This window comes from Notothenia rossii (genome assembly GCF_949606895.1).
Source record: "Notothenia rossii genome assembly, chromosome: 9".
Taxonomy (NCBI): Eukaryota; Metazoa; Chordata; class Actinopteri; order Perciformes; family Nototheniidae; genus Notothenia; species Notothenia rossii.
This window is the reverse complement of record NC_136907.1, coordinates 51,568,388-51,588,663: the sequence shown is the minus strand read 5'-3', so window position 1 is coordinate 51,588,663 and position 20,276 is coordinate 51,568,388. Positions and strand designations below refer to the sequence as shown.

Here is a 20,276-nt window from a genome sequence, read left to right as displayed (position 1 = left end):
TGTTTTGATGTGCAGGAAAAACACTATTTTCGAAGAACTCCAACTCAGATGGCGTTCCAAAAGCAAAATAAGGTCAAAACGAATGTTTTAATCACAAAAAAACCCCACAAAAACATGTCTTACCCAGTGACCTTAAACCACTATTGAATGATTTTTTACAAGCATAAGGGGTGTGGTAAAGTCTTATAATTGGAGTCTGGACTAAGGGGGCAGTACCTGTGTTTAACTAGTGAGTTGATTGATAATGTCATTTAGTTAATTCCCCTGCCAGAAATAGCTATCAAAATAGATTTCATGAGAGGCATACATCTGAGTGAAGTAAAGACCACCATGGTCTCTGCTGAAACAGACTACCAAGGTGGGAGTGCATCTGAGCAAAGAGCAGCCATAACATTAAAAAAAAAAAAGCAATCACATAATTTGATACAAGCTGAGCCATTCTACCATACTGAATATTGGATAGAGTACAATTACCAGCATGGAAAATAGAAATAAAAAGATACAACTGTCAGCATGTAAATAGTCTAATACTTCCAGAGCAAGTAGTCAATAACACTTTTGGGCGGTCATATTCTATGATGATAGACATGCATATTAGGTAAATGTTCAGGTTCATATTTATATGTTGTGCCTCTACTGTGACATGTCTCCATGCTTTAATGTTCAAAAAGCTCTTTACTTTTTAGAAATTCACAAAACCTATATAACACACTACAGGAAAGCCCTTATAAGCTAAATAGGGCCCCTTTAAACTCACCCTCCACCACCTTTCATCTCACTCCACAACTGCTCTGCCTCAAGTGCTTTCTAATAAGTAGCGTCCTGCTCTGCTGCTTTCTCACTGTGCCTGGCCCATAAATCATTTTCATAATTATAAGCTTTTTGGGAGCACCTTGGGTTAACAGGCTGTGGTATAAATACACCACCCCCCCACCCCCACTTGTTCTCGTGTCGCCTCTTACCTTGCCCTATGCAGGACTATTTTGGGCTGTTTTCGGCACCTCTTGCTGAGGCTGAAGAGCTTGTTAACGGTGCGGCGGGCTTTGGCCAGGAGCTGGCTGCTGCCGGCCTCCAGCTGCCGGTGGCGCTGCAGCAGGCTGCTGTCCATCCTCCACATTTGTTCCACCACAGATGTGTTCACAGCGTAATGGGTTGGCAGTTTCCCAACAAAGCTTTGGAACTCCTCTGGTAGAAGGAGGAAAAAAAGAACATGAATAAGTAAAATTCTGCCTGTGGCGATGCGCCGCGGGGTAACAATACCCCCGGAAAATAAACTGTCTACTCCTGATTGTTTGTCCCAGAAAAGCAAACAGCTCCAGAGGAGAAATAACAGCTGCAACATACCAGGAAAAGCATGTTTTGTGATTTTCTTTTGAAGTGGGAACGCAGATGTCTCAGAGAACAAATTATCTTTCTGCAAAAAGATATATGGTAATCACCACCTGTTGCCAGCATACACTGCTACCCACCTTTGAGGCAACTATACATGATAGCAATGAAAGAAAGATTCCTGCCTTCAGCAACGCTCACTCAAATCCCATGTGTCAAATAGACCAAAATAAACAGATATGTCTGAAAAGTTCCCTGACATGTTTCAAGAAAGAATTTGACATGTGTCCAACGAAGTATCTGCTCAATTGAAAGCAGTGCAGTCACTCACTTTCTCTTTATATATTGTTTTATTTTTAGAAACAGACTTAAAGGTGGGGTAGGTAATTCACTTCAGAAACACTTTTTGTTATATTCCATGGAATGCTCTTAACATCCCGATAGCAATGAATACATTAAATGCTTTGACAATAAATATATACAAATATTTCATCTGTGGAAGCTGTGGAAGCCGTGGCGCTGTAAAAAGCAAGACCAATTATCTGCCTGATAACTGGATGGCCTACCTGCCTGTCAGCCTTCCATCTGTGCTCCATCTGTGCACAAACTTATCTCGTGCCCTCATTGTGCACGTTCGTGTGTGTTGGAGGAGGGACTCTGTAAGGAAGTCTGAAGGAAGGGAACGTTTTTTTTTCGGTTGTGTACTTTCAAATTCTAGCGCACTCGAGCTGGTTTCTCCATTCTTACCTACCCTACCTTTAATTTAAAACCGCTGGGTGTTATTAAAAGTACGCTACTGTGTTTTTCATCCAACATCAAACACCCTACCGTGGAACTATAGTGGTATAAAGTTCCAACAGCAGGTTCTTACTCCTAATTTTTGCTACAAAACATCAGAGTTGCTGCACATATCTTTGTTAATGAGTCTCAGTTCAGGCTAATAATCTTACGGGGCCTTATTCATAATACAAATCCTATACAAAGAATTGCTCCCAGTGATGTAAATTCAAAGGAAATTCCTTAAATTCTTACGTTTTAAAAAATGTTCCCTCACAGTTAAGTTTCTAGTAGAGATCAGAGTTTTTTCACTAAGCATCCGCCCTTAAGAGAGCTGCTACAGTATGGTGAAAACCGTTCGGAGTAAGGAGGAGGACTTTAAAAAGGCTTAGAGTTTCTTTAGCAGAGGAAAAAATAGCATAAAGGCAAAGGGGTAGGAGTGAGTTAATGAAACGCTACAGATGAAATTATTACATTTAAATGCAAATCAACGCCGCTACTTATATAGGCCAGCAATCACGGAAATTGATATAAGCCGAGACGTTTTCCTATAGTTAATATTGGATAGATTAAGTAATCAAATTACAAGCATGGAAAATAGAAATTAGGTAAATGAATATAACAAATGTCAGCATGTAAATAGTTTGCAAAGCAAGTAGTCCATAACCCTAACCCTAACATATTGTTATGCTCATTTTCAGGTTCATAATTGTATTTTGTGTCTCCATGCTTTAATGTTCAAAAAGCTCTTTATTTGCTACATATATTGGTTAGCTGGCCGGCTCTGTTATGATTGGTCGACCGCTTAGAGATGTCCGTGCCCTTAGCCTTCCACAATGTGTTGGATCGCCAGCCAATAGGAGTGCAATTATTACATACTTGTAACATAGTGATGTCACTATGTTACACAAGTAAACAAAGGAGTGCAATGGAGGCGTTTTAGCCCGAGTGTGGGAGAGAAACTCCCTCTGGAAGGAATACAGGGATTTCAGCCTTTACAGACCATACATGTAACCTTACAAAACCTATATAACACTCTACAAGAAAGGGAAACCCCCAAAAAGCATAATAGGGCCGCTTTAGTTTCACTGTCCATTATATGCTGATTATTATAGAAGGCCTCAAACCTAGCAGCAATCAGCGTTGCTGCAAATATATGCTTCATTTTTTGTGTAAAGGCCAGTCGGGCCACTCACTCTCTGGGACAGTATGTTAAGGGTAGTTATACTACTGAATCAATATCGACACAGTCATACAATATTAGTTGCTTGGACGCAGGCCAGGCTTTTCGTAACATTCGTTACATTCAGCAACCATGATGAAAAGCTCAGTGGTGCTCTAACTGTAATGCAGCTATACACGGAGGAGTAACAAAACATGTTGCATTATTGTTTCATATCTTCATATCATTATTATTCTCTCTTGGTTCATCTTTTTGATAGAATGTATGTAGAGGTAGCCTTAATTAGTATAATCAGCAACATTTACTTTGATTATTTAGCATAAAAGTAACCAATGCAGAGACATTTTAAATGTACTGTTTAGTCGTTAGGCTAGCTAGGTGGATGGTCTTTTAAAGCAAATCATTATATTCTAAAAATAAATGTGTTTCTCCCTTGTTTCTCTTCTACTTTGTAGATGTATTAATAACGTTGTAAGAAAAATGTAGTGAAATAAAAAGTACAGTCTTTCCCTTAGATGTGCAATTCAGTAATATAGGCTACTTGAGCAAAAATACTGATTGACTGCCCACTATAGGAGGATGTATACCACTCTCATGTGACCTGCTAGTTAGCATACCAGCTGGTTAGCAACACCATTTGCAGCTCTTCTTTAATGATTAACATTTTACATCTTTGGGTGAGGTTTGAGTAATATGCTTTTTTCCCCTTTTAAATATACTGAAAAAACAATAAATGATTTGCTAAATATTAATTCTATAGTATTTGAAGGGACTTTTTGTTTAACTTTTGACAAGAAAGCAGGTTATCCTCAACTTTATATTGTGATTCCCAAGAGCACTTTGGTAGGAATAGACTTTTGAAACGATCAGTGGAGTTGATAAATATAATCTTACATTGACTGAAAGGTCTCATGATTCAGCGTCTGGTAGCTGCCAGAGTTTGACAGCCAAGAATGCACTGAGAACAAAAACCAGACATGTGTTTATGTTCTAGTAAACTCTTATTTCCAAGTTTAAATGTATAATCTTTTATCAAAATATAGCCTGTAATCCAAAGTCAAGCGTTTTTTAAAAGCCGGAAAGCCAATGTTCCACCTGTGGTTCATTGAAAGCACTATTGAAGCTGACATTTTCAGGGCCAATTTTGGTATTTCTTAGTAATTTAAAACCCCTGACTCACCGGATTCTTCAAACTCCTGGTAAGTAACCCTCTCATTGTCTCTGATGCGCAGTAGGTTGCTTTCCAAATTTTGCAGGTCAGAGAGAGGACAGTTACACTGGGGGAAGTCCACGCTGCACTCACACCAGCAGTCGCTGCTTTGGCACACAAAATGGCCCTCAGATTTACAGCCGATGTAGTTGAGAGCCGCCTGAATGAAGCTGCTCTGCAAGTAGCCCGGTAGGATGACCTGCAGCCCTGTGGAAGGTAGAGGACTGGATGAAAATGGGTGACGGTCATGTTCAAAATAAACAATGTCAACATTGTTATTCTTGTCATGTCAAATTAAAGAAAAAAGTGATATTCTATTCTTTTGTTTTTTCAGTCCCTAAGTCCATGAAAAGACCAAAAAAACAAGAGTGAATTGATCTTACTGTCAAGTAGCCAAAACCTGAGTACGTTACCCATATTACATAGAACTCCATAGAGTTGTGCAGGAAATAGTCATCAAACCCGGAAATAAGTTAGCATTTTGCCACTTCTGGTACCCTTGACTCAAAGTCAACAGTTTTTGAAATTTGTTTTTGGTTAGATGCCTTAATATTTATCTGTGCCTTACAAAAACTTATAATAGTTTCATGTTTTGTTCTACGACTTAAAGTAGTCTCATCCCTCCAATAAAAATGTAACAATTGCACTTGGCTTGACAAAATTATATATTTTTCATTATATTATAAACATTATAAACTACGGCAATGTCTCTTTCCGGATCGATATTGCACAGACCTTGTAGTGAGCATTTACAACTAGGAAGTATTTTATTATTCCGTATCAAGGCTTGTGATTATGTGAGATGAAAATATTAATGGCTACCTATACTTGGCTGGATTGTACCATTAGCTAGCTCAGGATAGAGCTCTTCGTTCGATGCTAATAGAACTGTTTCAATTCTAGAACGTTTGAACATAGATACTTCAGACCAGTTTATTATAGATGAACAAAGTGAATTAAAACCTTGTCATGTTTCCCTATTTAGCTAACTTTTACGTTAGAGTCACTTAAAAACTGCTCCGTTCTCCCAAGCTAACATGCTAATATCTTAGCATGGTTTTGGAATGGGTCATTGTACGGTAAAGGAAGTGACAGATAAGGTGTGTTGTAGTAGTGGTTACAATATGCCTGTTAAATTGGCACAAATGTTCTCCATCTTCAAATATGAACCTTTTTATCAATACATCAGAATTGTATAATTTAAAGAATATATTTGGCAAACACCTGGGAGAAGGTGTATACCTCTTTGGTGGTCTGGATCCCACTTTGAAAATCAATTAAATAACCCAGCACTAATAAATAAGTCAAAAGGAAGAGCTCAGACTCAACAGTGCACTGCTTTGGGTCCTCTGCAATACTGCCGCCAAGTGTGAAATCGATCGGATGAACATTTGTCAAGGAAATCGAATGACAGTCAGAGAGAAACTCCTTCCATTTAATGGTGACTGTGGCAGCGGGGTGTGGTTAGGGCGCCAGCTGCTGGAGTGAAGGGAGTGGCTCGGCCGGAGGCCAGACAGCTGATCGGAATCAGGCAATCAGTGACGGAATAAAAGTATGTCGTAACCTGGTTCTGGTCTGTTTTGCAGTAGGCGGGATCCTGGAAGGTCGCCAAAGGACCTGTGAAGGTTCCCACACTGGCAACGTTTGAGACCCGTGTATACTTTGTTTGGAGCTAATAAACGCCTGTGATCAAACAACCTGCTCTTTCCGTCCCTATTTTGAACCCTGTGTGAGCGGAGAGGCTCACAGTGGCGCCTGAACAGGGACATCATGTCGGAAGGAGAAACCCCGCTGGGTCAGGCCCTCCATCGTCTCGCCCACATGCAGGAGATCACCACAGCATTACAGCGACAGCAGAGCGAGGCTCTGCTCGGGATTGCCTCGAGCCATTGCGAGGACCGGGCTCTCCTACGGGAGCTGCTGCAGCGTCCGGCCGCTCGGGAGGCCGATCCCGCTACCAACCCGGCCTGACCGCCTTCAATTGCCCTCCAGAAATTGACGTCAGAGGACGATCCGGAGGCCTACCTGGACATCTTTGAGGGCACAGCGGCGGCGTGCGGGTGGCCGGAGGAGGAGTGGGCAGTTGCCTCTGCTATCTGGGGCTGCGCAGCTAGCCGCCCACAGCCTGCCAGCAGCCTCTCGGCATGAGTACCGACATCTGAGGAAGGCCATCCTGGACCGGCTTGGCAGCACGCCAGAGGGACATCGCCGCCGGTTCCGGGCCCTCCCCTTCGAGGACGCTGACCGGCTGAATGGCTAGATCCTCTGTTGTTTGCAGTGCGGGAGGTGCCCCAGTCCTCCACGGGATTTTCTCCCTTTGAGCTGTTATTTGGTAGGAAGCCCCGGGGTGTTTTGGACCTAGTTAAGGAAAACTGGGAGGAGGGTCCAAGCACCAGTAAAAACGAAATACAGTACATTATGGACCTGCGAGCAAAACTCCACTCACTGGGGCAGATATCACGGGAGAATTTGCTCCAGGCTTAGGAACGTCAGCAGCGCCTGTACAACAGAGGGTCGAAACTGAGACAATTTTCACCTGGGGATAAAGTGCTTATGTTACTCCCATCCTCTAGCTCTAAACTACTCGCCAAGTGGCAAGGACCCTTCGTGGTCACACGACTAGTGGGGGACGTAGATTATGAGGTGGTGCGTTCTGACAGGGGGGGAGCAACACAGATTTACCACCTTAACCTCCTGAAAGCATGGAGGGAGGTGGCGTCTGTTTCTCTGGCCAGCACGGTGATTGAGAGAGATGAGTTGGGACCGGAGGTCATTAAAAGCATCAAATTAGCCCCGGTCTGTTGTGGCGACAATCTCTCACCGGGCCAGAGAGCAGACGTTGCTTCGTTGCAAAGGCAGTTTGCCGACGTGTTCTCTCCGCTGCCAGGGCGCACCTCTCTCATACACCACCGCATAGAAACGCCCCCGGGCGTGGCCATTCCTTCACGGCCCTATCGGCTGCCTGAACACAAGAGGAAATTTGTTCAGGCCGAGCTTCAGGCTATGCTAGAGATGGGAGTGATAGAAGAGTCCACCAGTGACTGGTGTTGCCCCGTCGTGCTGGTACGTAAGTCCGACGGGTCAATCCGGTTCTGTGTGGACTACCGCAGGATGAACGAGGTGTCCAAATTCTATGCTTATCCAATGCCCCGGGTCGACGAACTCCTGGATCGGCTAGGCACTGCTCGCTTTTACACGACGCTAGATTTAACCAAGGGCTATTGGCAGATTCCCCTTTCTTCAGAGTCTAAGGAAAAAACGGCCTTCTCCACTCCGTATGGTTTATACCAATTCATCACACTTCCTTTCGGGTTGTTCGGAGCTCCAGCCACCTTCCAGCGGCTCATGGACCGGGTGCTGCGTCTCCACTCTGCATATGCTGCTGCTTACTTGGATGATGTCATCATTCACAGTGAGACATGGGAGCAGCATATGCAGCAGGTGGGGGCAGTGCTCGAGTCCCTGAGGCAGGCGGGGCTCACGGCCAACCCGAAGAAGTGTGCGGTTGGACGGAGGGAGGTACGGTATCTGGGGTACCACTTGGGCGGCGGGCAGGTGCGGCCACAGATAGAGAAAACAACCGCCATTTCAGCCTGTCTGGCGCCCAAGACAAAAAAAGAGATCAGGAGGTTCATGGGGCTGGCCGGCTACTACAGGCGGTTCATCCCGTCCTTTTCGGAGCTGACCAGTCCCCTGACTGACCTGACCCGAAAGGGTGCTTCAGATCCGGTCCAGTGGACGGAGCGGTGTCAGCTGGCGTTTGAGAGGGTTAAAAAAGCCCTCTGTGGTAAGCCGCTTCTGTATTCTCCTGACTTCTCTCTCCCTTTTGTGTTGCAGACCGACGCTTCGAATAGTGGGGTGGGGGCCGTTTTGTCCCAGCAATTAGAGGGGGTCGACCGCCCCATACTGTACATTAGCCGTAAGCTCGCCCAGAGGGAGGTGAACTACAGTACGGTGGAAAAGGAGTGCCTCGCCATACGGTGGGCGGTCGGCGCCCTGCGGTACTACCTCGTGGGGCGCCCTTTCACCCTCTGGTCGGACCATGCCCCGCTCCAGTGGCTCCACCGCATGAAGGATGCCAACGCTCGGATCACTTGGTGGTATCTGGCGTTACAGCCTTTCAACTTCAAGGTGATCCACAGGCCGGGTAACCGGATGGTCGTGGCTGATTTCCTCTCTCGCTCGGCGGAGGGGGGGGGGAGAGTCAGCTTGCGGCCAGCGGGATCCCGGCCTGAGTCGGGCGGTGGGGGTATGTGGCAGCGGGGTGTGGTTAGGGCGCCGGCTGCTGGAGTGAAGGGAGTGGCTCGGCCGGAGGCCAGACAGCTGATCGGAATCAGGTAATCAGTGACGGAATAAAAGCCATGTCGTGACCTGATTCTGGTCTGTTTTGCAGTAGGCGGGATCCTGAAAGGTCGCCAAAGGACCTGTGAAGGTTCCCACACGGGCAACGTTTGAGACCCGTGTATACTTTGTTTGGAGCTAATAAACGCCTGTGATCAAACAACCTGCTCTTTCCGTCCCTATTTTGAACCCTGTGTGAGCGGAGAGGCTCACAGTGACCTATAGGGATGGGTACCGAGAACCGGTACTAAGTCAATACCGGTACCTGATTGTACGATATCGGTATACCGTTAAGCCGCTGGACAAACGGTGCTGCTATCGTTATATCTGTTACGTCTACTTCCTTAGTTTAACTTTAAACCATTCTGGTTGGTTGGGAACCCTCATCCCGTGGGATGTATCCGGTTTGAGACCCCTCTGATTGGCCACTGTAAATGCCACTCCTCATCTCTCTCAACAGCGCTCTTATTATTGTTGTGAGACTCCCGCAGGCATGGCGGACAGAGCGAAGCGATCGAAGGTCTGGATGCACTTTTAAAAAATGTAGTGGCGATAGTACAAGGTGCAATCTATGTACTCAATTAGTTGCTTGTAAAGGGGGTAACACAAGCAACTTAATGAAGCATTTGCAAACGAGACACTCATTGAATCTTAAACGGTGCTAGCGATACTGCTAGTGCTAATAGTGCTAATAGTGCTAGCGGGCTCCAGCCGCGCCGTGTGTAAATGTGACCTGAGCGAAGGCTCGCAGGCAGGTTAGCTGCTGCGCACGGGTAAAATATTTTGTTTACCTGGGTGCAGTCTTGCAGGCACATCGCCTTGTCTTTTTTTAGTTTATTAACACCAAATTATTGAAAAGTATCGATAAGAGTATCGAAAAATACCGATACCGATAAGCAGTACCGGTACCGGTACCGGTATCGATAAAATCCTAACGATACCCATCCCTGGTGACCTATCATGCAAAATGCACACAGCCACGGACATTGCCGTTCGAAAGCGCTGGAGACGCTGTAATACATATGCCAGGTCTGTAGATGGTGCTGCTCTCACAGAATCAACCCATGCAAAGACAGTGTTAAATTCAGCGAAATGAGGAATGGCTAAAATGCATGATCTGTTTGGTATTTAAAAAAAAAAAAGGATAAATATGCCTTATATAGGTATGGTCCTACACTATATTATTCAAATATCGCATGATAGGTCCATTTTAAGTTAGATAGATGAGCCAAATAATTGCACTGGGTTAAATGTTCTGTCAGTACCATGATCACACACACACACACACACACACACACACACACACACACACACACACACACACACACACACACACACACACACACACACACACACACACACACACACACACACACACACACACACACACACACACACACACATCAAATGTGTATTAATCCACAGCTGAAGATGGTCCCAGGGAAATGCACTACTTACTCCTCTTTGAGTAATGTTAAAAAATAGAAATTAGTTTGTATTTAGGACATTCCTGAGCTTTTTGTAAAACAAGAGGACAGAATATTTCCTGTTTGTAAGGATTAGTGTCTTAAATAATCGCATTGTGGCTGCCTTCGGCTAAACAAGATTGAGAAAAGGATTCACACATTGTTGGTTTTGGGTGTTTCATGGGATGTGTTGACTAAAATATAGATTCATGCTGGATGTATTATTTATTGCAGTTATTAAATGACTATTCATATATTTGGCTATTCCCGATGTCACCATTGCCATCTAAGGAGGTTTTACCTTGCAGTTGAACCTTGTTTTCTGGACTGTGAACAAGAACAGAGCTGACTGTGTCCAGATTGTCATAGTTGCTGCATCCGAGCGGCCCGGTTCTGGTTTCTGTCACCTGCAAGGAAATTAATAGAATGTGAATGATTGTATTGTATCTTATCTTTGTCTTTTCTTCAAGTCATCCCCACAGCAGCATTCTTTGTTTTTTGGATCTAAATATGGTGGTATGGACTGGAAACTAGCTCTGTTGTTATCCTAACATGGCTACGAGCCTTTCCTGTAACATTATTGAAGCCGTTAAGGATTTGTAAGACATTTTCTTTTTTTTCCCAATTCCAGTCAGTTATTATTTGTGGTGCGTGTGTTTGGAAGCCCCCCCTAAAAACTGAGAACATCACAGTGGATATTTTAAGGGTGTTTTCAACCTATTGTTTGCTGTGGTCCTAATCAGGGACCAATTTATTACAAAGTTGCACATTGCCTCAAATTTGGTTTGTGTTCACAGTTCCTCTGTTCTCGAAGGAACTGTTCACTAATTAGTTTGGATTCCCATTTAGGGAGAAAATTAACCTTGGCGACGGGAGCTGGTAAAAAAAGTGCACTACTTCCTTCAGTTGGGTCAGAACTGGGTCTAATCATGTTTTTACTTGCATTTAACCAAACGAAGAAACCACACAATGATGAGACTTTTGACACCAATTTTACATATTGACAAATTGCATTCGTTTATTAAAAAAAAAAAGAAATCTGAAGGGATTCATCAAAGGCATTTTATGCCTCAAATGAATTTGGAATGCAGTGAGTCACTTGAGTAACATTGAAAAGGTCTTCAATTAGAAAGCTTTTTTCTGATTTGAGAGAAAAAAATCTACTTTCCTCCTTCTTAAAAACGATTCACTTCTCGGCTTATTTCTAACTGTAATTAATCCTGATTTTGAACCTTCAAACTCTGCCACTCTGAAACAGAAAAACACATAACTTACTTGGTATTAGCATAAGTTTATTCCACCAATCCGTCCTATTTCTCACAAAATGTTCAATACTGTGTGTGGTTTTAATGAAATGCCATGTATCATAGGTGCAGCTTTACATCCCTCATAAAATGTAGCATTCATCTGCCTCTTTCGCTCCCTTTCTCTCGCTCTGATCTTCAATCTGCCTGAGCTCCACACGCTCTGCAAAGTGGCAAATGAATGGAAGTGGGCTGGCTGGAAATTAATGGAATGATATTTCTAATCCATCAACCTGATGCATAACCGTAGGAACACGTTCTCAGTTCAGGGGGGAGGGCACTTGTCTTCATCATTGGCTACTCACTTTAGCATCTATGTTTGCCCCTCAGGCTGATTAATGTGTACACACTAATGGCCACTTCAGATGATAAAAAGGATGATTGGTGTTTTATCGTACAGGACGCACCACTGCTCCCCCGTTCTGCTTCTTCACCCTCCTTTTCAAAGCTTGGTACATTTGGAGTAACATTGTTTTGTAACATGTTTTCTACTGAGTTAAAAACTTCAGCCAATTAGCCCCTAATAGGTCCTTAGAAAAGATGAGGTTGATCGTCTTACTATAAAAGTTCAACAAACGTATTAAACAGCAAATCATATCGTACCAGTTCCTTCTCCACGCATGAGTTTTACATGCCAATAAACTGCACGGCAAAGAGAGACAAAAACAGGAGAGATATTTGGTGCACCCCTGCAGCTACAACAGGTGCATCTCCTGGTGTCAAGCCAATTCTGTAAATATGCATTTGTTCTTAATCCTACCTGATTTAATACGTTATGGATGCTAATTCCCTGGGCTCTAATTAAAGGATTTGTAAGCACACGGTATCTTAAGCTGTCATAAATGTTAACTTTGTTTATTTTACGCTACTGTACTCCAGCACCAATGCATTTATTTTAAAGCTACAGTTTGTGGTTACTTTTCAGATTCAGATCTGACACACAATCCCAACAATTTGTTTATTAAAAACGTGTTACAAATAAAACAACCAAGCTGTATAAAAAGCTGTTTAAATTATCTCCACTTCAACAGATCACCATGTCTACAACTAAAGAATCCTGTTCATCCAAACATACAACATTGTCATGGATAAGGCAGCAAGAGTTAGCTTGATTTAAAAATAAATTCTCCAAACTAAATACACAGCCAAATAGATTTTTTTCCCAAAAATTGCCGAAATTATCTAGCATCACTGCCTCCAAAAGCTTCTTTATCTCTACTTTCAAGGCCACGCCCCCAAAATTGTCATTGTGAATGAAAACCTATCATATTGAACATAACATAGTTGCGATGTTGTCAGTCCATTTTTATCTTCTTTTAAAAGCCTTCAAATTAAGCCAATATGAATCCTGACAAGGAAGCGCAATGGGTTCGTAATTAACAGTTTTAGGAAGAGTTTAGGGTAAACATTTAATCTTTTCAGTGATTAAAAGGTGTGGTTGGTAACTTTTAGTTTTTTTGTAAAGCTTTCACTTAATGCTGATAGTGATGAAAGAGAAGGATCACTTTTGAAAAAGTAATGTTTCTCTTCCCTCGAGTGTTCGGTATTGCATTTGCATGATTCCTACATGCTTGAAGGAAAACAACCAATCAGAGTTAAGAAGTCCCTAATGCAGTGTCAGTTCCTATTTTTAAACTCAGATACAACTCGGCAGAACTAATCAAATATTAAATGAGATTCTGTCAGTTTTTGTATTTTGCCATGAAATGAGAACGTTTGTGACTTGGATGCCATGTTAAAACATTTGAGCCTAACTAGCTAAGTCCCAACCTTCCACGTACCCGGATGGCGGAGGATGCGATCTGGAGGTGGTGCAGCCTGCGCAGTGTGTTCTCTCTGTCCGTGAAGTAGGAGGAGGCCAGCTGGTGGAGGGCCTCCAGGGTCACCGTCCCCGACGTGTTGGAGTTCCTGTTGCTGTTACGGCTGCCATCGCCCCCCGCCGACGAAGACTCCAGGCTGAGCTTCCTTTTGTCCACAAATATTGTCAATGACTCCTCCCCTGGTCACAGTGAGATAGAAGGAAGGGGAGCTTCATTAGCTTTGACAGAGCGGCACTAATCACCTTTCATTAGTATCTTTTTAGATCGGGTATAAAAGCGCAGCAGTGATTAAGTGCTGCGAAGAACTGATGGTTTGGATGATTGTAGGAAAAGGCAGAGACAAGGTCTCTGCATCTTTTTCAATGTCAATGTTTATTTATATAGCCCAATATCACAAATGTTACATTTGTCTCAGTGGACTTCACAGTTTGTACAGAATATCAGTATGACAATACGACACCCTCTGTCCTTAGACCCTCACATCGTACAAGGAAAAAACTTCCAGAGAAACCCCCACAGTTTAAGGGGAACATGGGAGAAACCTCAGGGAGAGCAACAGAGGAGGGATCCCTCTCCCAGGACGGACAGACGTGCAATAGATGCTGTGTGTAAATCGAAGAGATAATACATTTTACAGCATAGGCAGACCACATTTTTGGAAATGCATGTGTCTATAATAAGAAGATGAATCCACGAGGATGTCAACAATCCTGTGGGAGCCATCAGGGAAGTAGTATGATGAGAGTCAGGCAGGACAACAGTGACAGGTTCAGCCACGACTCGAAGTCCAGGACTTAAATCCAGAACACAGGATAGAGGATCCAGGACACAGGATCCAGGACTCAGGACTAAGGATCCAGGACTCAGGATCCAGGACTCCGGATCCAGGACTCAGGATGCAGGACTCAGGACACAGGACCGCAGCAACAGGATCAGCCACGACTCAGGATCCCGGCGTAGATAGATACCAAAAATAAATTTTGGGGAAGCTGGGTTATTCGGAACATGAGAGTACACAGGTACAGACAGACAGAGTGAAAAAGTAAGGTGTCCCCCGACAGTCTAAGCCTATAGCAGCAAAACTAACGTGTCTACGTACATGGACTCCCTTAGTAGACCCTCCAGAAAAACGCGAGCAAAAATCCTTGATTATGCGGGCTAAATTCCTTGATTATGCGGGCTAAAATCCTTGATTATGCGATTAAACATGCAGGGTTTTTATGTGATTTTATGCGGTGACATTGCGGGAAGTTGCGAAATATGCTAAATATGCGGGGGAAAACAATAAAAAAAAATTAAAATATTGGGCTGTCTTATTTATTCTCTCTCACACACAACCTGCCACTAACGTTAAACCCCTTTACTATTCAATTAAACAAATTCAATGTTTATTTATTGTAAAAGCAATTGGGCTATTTTAATCTCACACACACCCCCCCCACAACACACACACTTCTCCGCCTCATTCTGTTTTCATTTACTCGTTCGTTATCTGACCAGCTTCAATCTTGTAGGCTACTCGCTTCGTTTCTTGTAGCCCTCGAAAGGATTTTGGAGGTTGATGCCTCTGTGAACGTGAGTTGAATGGCTTTCTTGTCCGCAGCAGCAGAAAGCATTTTCGAATGTTTGAATGAATCAAAGTGGGTCGTCACCGTCGACTTTCTCTTATGCTCCAACACACAGTTGCACGGGGTGCAGAATAGTTTCCCCCCACTTTTTGCCCGGTCTTTAGTAGAAATGTTCGTCGGTAAATGAGATGGATTAGATTTTTTCATTTTGGTGTTTTCTCTATCGTGTGAGCTCCACACGTTCACTCTATACAGTGTTGTTTACATTCTGTGATGCGCGAGCTGATGACATCATGTCAAGACGAGTTAACTTTTTTTCTTTCTCAATTTTGTGTGGAAAAATGCGGGGATTATGCAGCCTTTTGATAAATATGCGGCCTTTTAAAAATATGCGCCATTTTGCAGATTATGCGGTAAATTCTGCGATCGCAGAATCGCGTTTTTCTGGAGGGTCTACCTTAGGTTGAGGGAAAGGGGTAGCAAGTAAGAAGTAAGGAACAGAGGTGGAGAGGCACAACGTGTCTACGTACATACACTCCCTTAGTATGCACTGACACCAATCAACAGTTGTGCGTCGACTCTGCAGGGATCAAGGCACGTATATGCCTCTCTCGCTTCCACCGTCTACACACACAACCAAATGACATACCATCAGTAAGGAAAAAGAGTAAGAACTGAGATTACATGTTACTTGTTAGACGATTTTATCCAAAGCGACTTACATACTCAATACTGTGGGCAATCCCCACAGGAGCAATTTGGGGTGAAGTGTCTCAGGGACACAACGACATGCTGACTGCAGTGGGGTTTGAACCTGTGACCCCCTGGTCCCAACACCAAGGCACTATCCACTGCACCACACGCCTCCCGTATAGATGTATAGGTGAAGAGGCACAACGTGTCTACGTCAATGCACTCTTATTTGATTATTTTATCAACTATAAGCTTCATCAAAAAGGAAGGTCTTAAGCGCACTCTTAAAAACGGATTGGCTGTCTGCTGCCCGAACACAAACTGGAAGCTGATTCCACAAAAGTGGAGCTTGATAAAAAAAGGCTCTGGCTCCCATTATACTTTTAGAGACTCTAGGAACAACCAACAACCGTGCATTCTTGGAACGCAATGCCCTAGTTGGAACGCAATGCCCTAGTAGGACAGTAGGGTATAATGAGTTCTTTAAGGTAAGATGGCGCCTGTCCATTAACGGCTTTGTAGGCGAGAAGAAGAATTTTAAATTCTATCCTGTGTTCTATAGGGAGCCAGTGTAAGGCAGCCAAAACTGGAGTAATGTGGTCCCTTTTCCTAACTCTGGTTAGTACACATGCTGCAGCATTTTGAATCAGCTGAAGCAACTTAACTGACTTCTTGGTACACCCTGATAATAAAGAGTTACAATAATCCAGCCTTGAAGTAACAAATGTATGGACTAGTTTCTCTGCATCGTTTTGATGCCTGATTTTTGCAAAGTTACGTAGAGGAAAGAAGGCGGTCCTTGAGATTGATTTTATGTGGGCATTAAAAGATAAATCCTGATCAAATATAACACCAAGATTCCTTACAGTCTCACTGGAGGCCAAATTAATGCCATCCATAGTTGATATATCTTTAGATAGTTTGTTTCGTAGATTCTTTGGGCCGAGTACAATAAATGGGGTGAAGCCTGCGAGCTAGTTCAGGCAGTCAACTCGAACACCATTGATACATTAACATGTGACGCACCTCGTCCCTCTTACGACCAACCAAATACATTCTCTTAAACATGCCACTCTATTTAAGCTCAGGTCTTCCTGCCTCTGCCTCGCTATGCTGCTGCTGCCACTTGTGTGTTCACTTGCTTTGCTGCGTTCATGTACCTGTTGCTGTGTTTCATGTTGCTGCTGCTTGCCTGCCCCACCACCACCCCAGCTCCACCCCAGCTTCCACCTGTAGGCTCGGGGGATAGTTATCTAATCATCACTCAATGTTCTTTGTAAATCTGTGGAGTAATGAGGCCCGAGCCTAGACGCTAAACTCAAACTATATGCTGCTTATAATAAATATATTAAGAAACACGTGAGTTGTCTGACTGAACTTCAGTTTTGGCCGTGTTTAACATCAAAAAATGTAAGGTCATCCACGTTTTTAAGTCCTTGAGGCAGTCTTGAATTTTATTTAGACGATTGGACTCATCAGGCTGGATTGATAAATATAGTTGAGTATCATCCGCATAACAATGGAAATGTACAGAATGATTCCTTAAAAAGGAAGCATTATGTGACCGCTTTATCGAAATCAGTCGGAAGTCGCAACGGCTCGTTTCAAAATAAACATGGATTTGCGTAAGGAAATAGTTTTTCGGGGTTCGGGTGTTTTGTTTGATTTTAAATCAACAAAGTCTTGGCTTTCAGAATATGAAACTTTTATTTCCAAAATCACACGATAAATACATTTTTTAAGCTTGTAAAGGGAAGATGACAGCTCTCACTCACACTCGGCTGTTCCGCAGCGCCGCTTCCCCTCCCTCCGCTGACATTATGAATGTAAGGCGTATAGTAATCATAATAACACGGCAGGGTCCGTAACAGTTTGTTTTCATCTGATTTCAAATAAACAAAGTCTTGGCTTTCAGAATATTAAACTTGTTACGGCAAATTCAGATGATAAATACAACTTTGAAGCTTGTAATGGCATAAGTACAAGTAGAGAACAGAGTAACTTAACGTCACAGCAGGCATAACAACAGCCGTCATTTCTTCAATACACAATACAAAACGCAAAAATACACAAACACACACACATGTGTTTTCGAAGGAGCAGGTCACATATACTGTGAACAAAATAGGTCCAAGCACTAGGGTTGCCACCTTTCAGAAATAGAAATAAGGAACACCCCTCACGCCGCGCGGGTGTCCGAAACTCCTGAAATGCATAGAAATATATCTATTTTTTATATGAACCAAAATGCTTTGATTTAAATAATTGACATGATTTCACATACCATAATAGCCTCTGGGCCCTGGGGTCACTTGGTGGTCAGTAAGGAAGGGGTAGTCAAGAAAGCATTTACTGTAGTCATACTTAGTTTAAAGTGCTTTATTAGCAATGAACTTGTAAACTTGTATGTTTAAATACATACTGTGCATAGGCTGAACTAGCCTGAACCTGAGAACAGCACCTAAATTAAATAAGCTACAATAGAATGTGCTTTAAGTGTAACATTTGGGAACAATTAAACTTAAGGCAGAAAACAATGAAATGAAACACACTTGTAAACTTGTTACGGGTGATTAGACTGACCTAGGCTGAACTTGAGCATATGCTAGTCTGTATTATATGCATATAAAGTGCTGTAACAGCTGTAACAAAGCCTGCCTGAGGACTCTTTTACGAATCATCTTAAAATGAAACACTTTTGTGAACCTGTTATGATTATCTGATTGAACAAAATGACAAATGAAAAGATTGATAACATCACTCCCTGAGCCAAGTCTGAACCTGGCCGCATACCCTCTGCTTCATAACTGGGAGCCACCAGTGGAGTCAAGATACGCCTAAAGAAAGTGCATAACATAAAACTAATAAACCGATAAAAAATAAAGTGCATAGCTTCCCTCAACTCCTTTATGTCCTTTTTTTTGTTAGAACAGGTTTAAACAGTCCCCTCTCTTCCTCACTTCTTCTTCCAGGAGTACTTCTTGTTACTTCTTGCAGCACTGAGCAGCTCCTTGTCTTTCAGAGCTGTGGTGTGGAACTCTGGACAGGTCTGCTCAAAGTTCAGAGTAATGAGGAGCTCACTCCTGATGAGCTCCACTGAGCACCTGCTCCTGCAGTCACTCCACTTGTTGGTCATTCTGGAGAAGATCCTTTCCACGTATCCAGTGGATGCTGGGATGCTCAGGATGTGTCTCATGATGGAGAGCATGTTGGGCACATCCACTTCTTTAAACACAGCCATCCACCTCGCAGCCACACCCTTGGACTTCCATGCATCAGAATATTCTTCTCTGAGCCTCCTCAGGATTGTATTGGCTGTGGTGCACTCATCGTAAAGCTCATTCATCTTCAATTTATTGATGAGGTTGAGTTTGGTAGCCACCTTCTCAATTTGATTAAAGGTCAGGTTGCCATGTTGGAGTAAGAGAGGCTGCAGTGAGAAGAGCCAGTTCTCTTCGGAGAAGTCGAACCATTTCTCAACATATGAAATGGCTGTATTGAGGAATGCAGTGAATTCGGCCCTTGCCATGTGTGCGTCATGAGGGAGGAGGCGCTGCAGCTTTTGCCTTGTTAGGTACCCATAGAACTGGTCGTCTCGTCTCTGTATGAGCTTTTGCCTGAATTCATCCATGATGGAATACAACTCAACACAGGTGGTTCTATTGCTCTCCAGGCTCTTTACTACTTCCTCAAAGAGGGAGAGTATATTGTTGCAGAAAAGAAGGTAAATCTCCACAATGTCTTCATCTTCCACAGTTGAGTCTCTGTTGAGCTTTAACAAAGCTTGCACTTGCTTGGGACACTCGTCTCCTAGACTGATGAAGTACGACTTCAGTGCAGTCCAGGTCTGCATCAGCCGATGGATGGCTGGATTGAGGGAGAGCCACCTGGTTGTCACATGTCGTAGGATCTCTTGGAATTCAACGTCACAAAACTCACAAAATTCTTTGAGTGACTCTCTTCTTTTTGCTGAAATGGAGAAGTGGCCATAGACCTTCAGCACAACATTCTCCACATCTACAGTAAGCTTGTCAAGGGCGTGCTTCACTGTGTTGTGCACTATGTGGGCATGGCAGTTTCCTCGCAGCAGATCGTTTTGTTTTCTCTTCAGGTTGGTGAAAACAGAGTTGTGAATACCATAATTGACATTTGTGTTGTCAGCACTGAATGCAGTCACTTCATCCATTGACAAGCCACATTTCTCAAGGGATTGTTCCAGGAGAGCTACAATCCCAGCAGCTGACTCATCTGGATTCTCTATGAAGTCCAGCATTTTGTTGGTGACACCAGACTCTGGAGTGAAGTACTGGACAGCAAGGGGAAACATCTTCCTGTTCCCTTTATTGGAAGCATCGGTCTGTATGGAGAATGGGAGGGGTGGTGATGTTAAGATCTTGAGAACATCACCCACTGCCTTCGGGGCCAGGACGTCTTTCACCAGTGCCTCTTGCTTTGTTCTCCCCAAAGTCATCTTCTTCACCATTTTGGAATCAGATAGAGTCTTTTGATTGAGCTTGTGTCCACAGTCAGCACTGTTGTAGCTGAGGTTATGTTTTACTGTGTGGTATACCTGTGTCACCTCAGC

General features: G+C 43.4%; 1 protein-coding gene across 1 annotated transcript in view; it reads right to left on the bottom strand.

Moving 5' to 3' along the window:
- LOC307017852 (BMP/retinoic acid-inducible neural-specific protein 3-like) overlaps nucleotides 1-20,276 on the bottom strand; it is a 41,340-nt gene that overhangs the window by 1,432 nt on the left and 19,632 nt on the right. The window contains exons 4-7 of the mRNA XM_079647718.1: nucleotides 13,392-13,609; nucleotides 10,608-10,713; nucleotides 4,470-4,706; nucleotides 963-1,185 (exon numbers count right to left, since the gene is read on the bottom strand). Of these exons, the coding sequence (XP_079503844.1) occupies nucleotides 963-1,185; nucleotides 4,470-4,706; nucleotides 10,608-10,713; nucleotides 13,392-13,609 (784 nt within the window). The remainder of the gene's footprint in view (nucleotides 1-962; nucleotides 1,186-4,469; nucleotides 4,707-10,607; nucleotides 10,714-13,391; nucleotides 13,610-20,276) is intronic.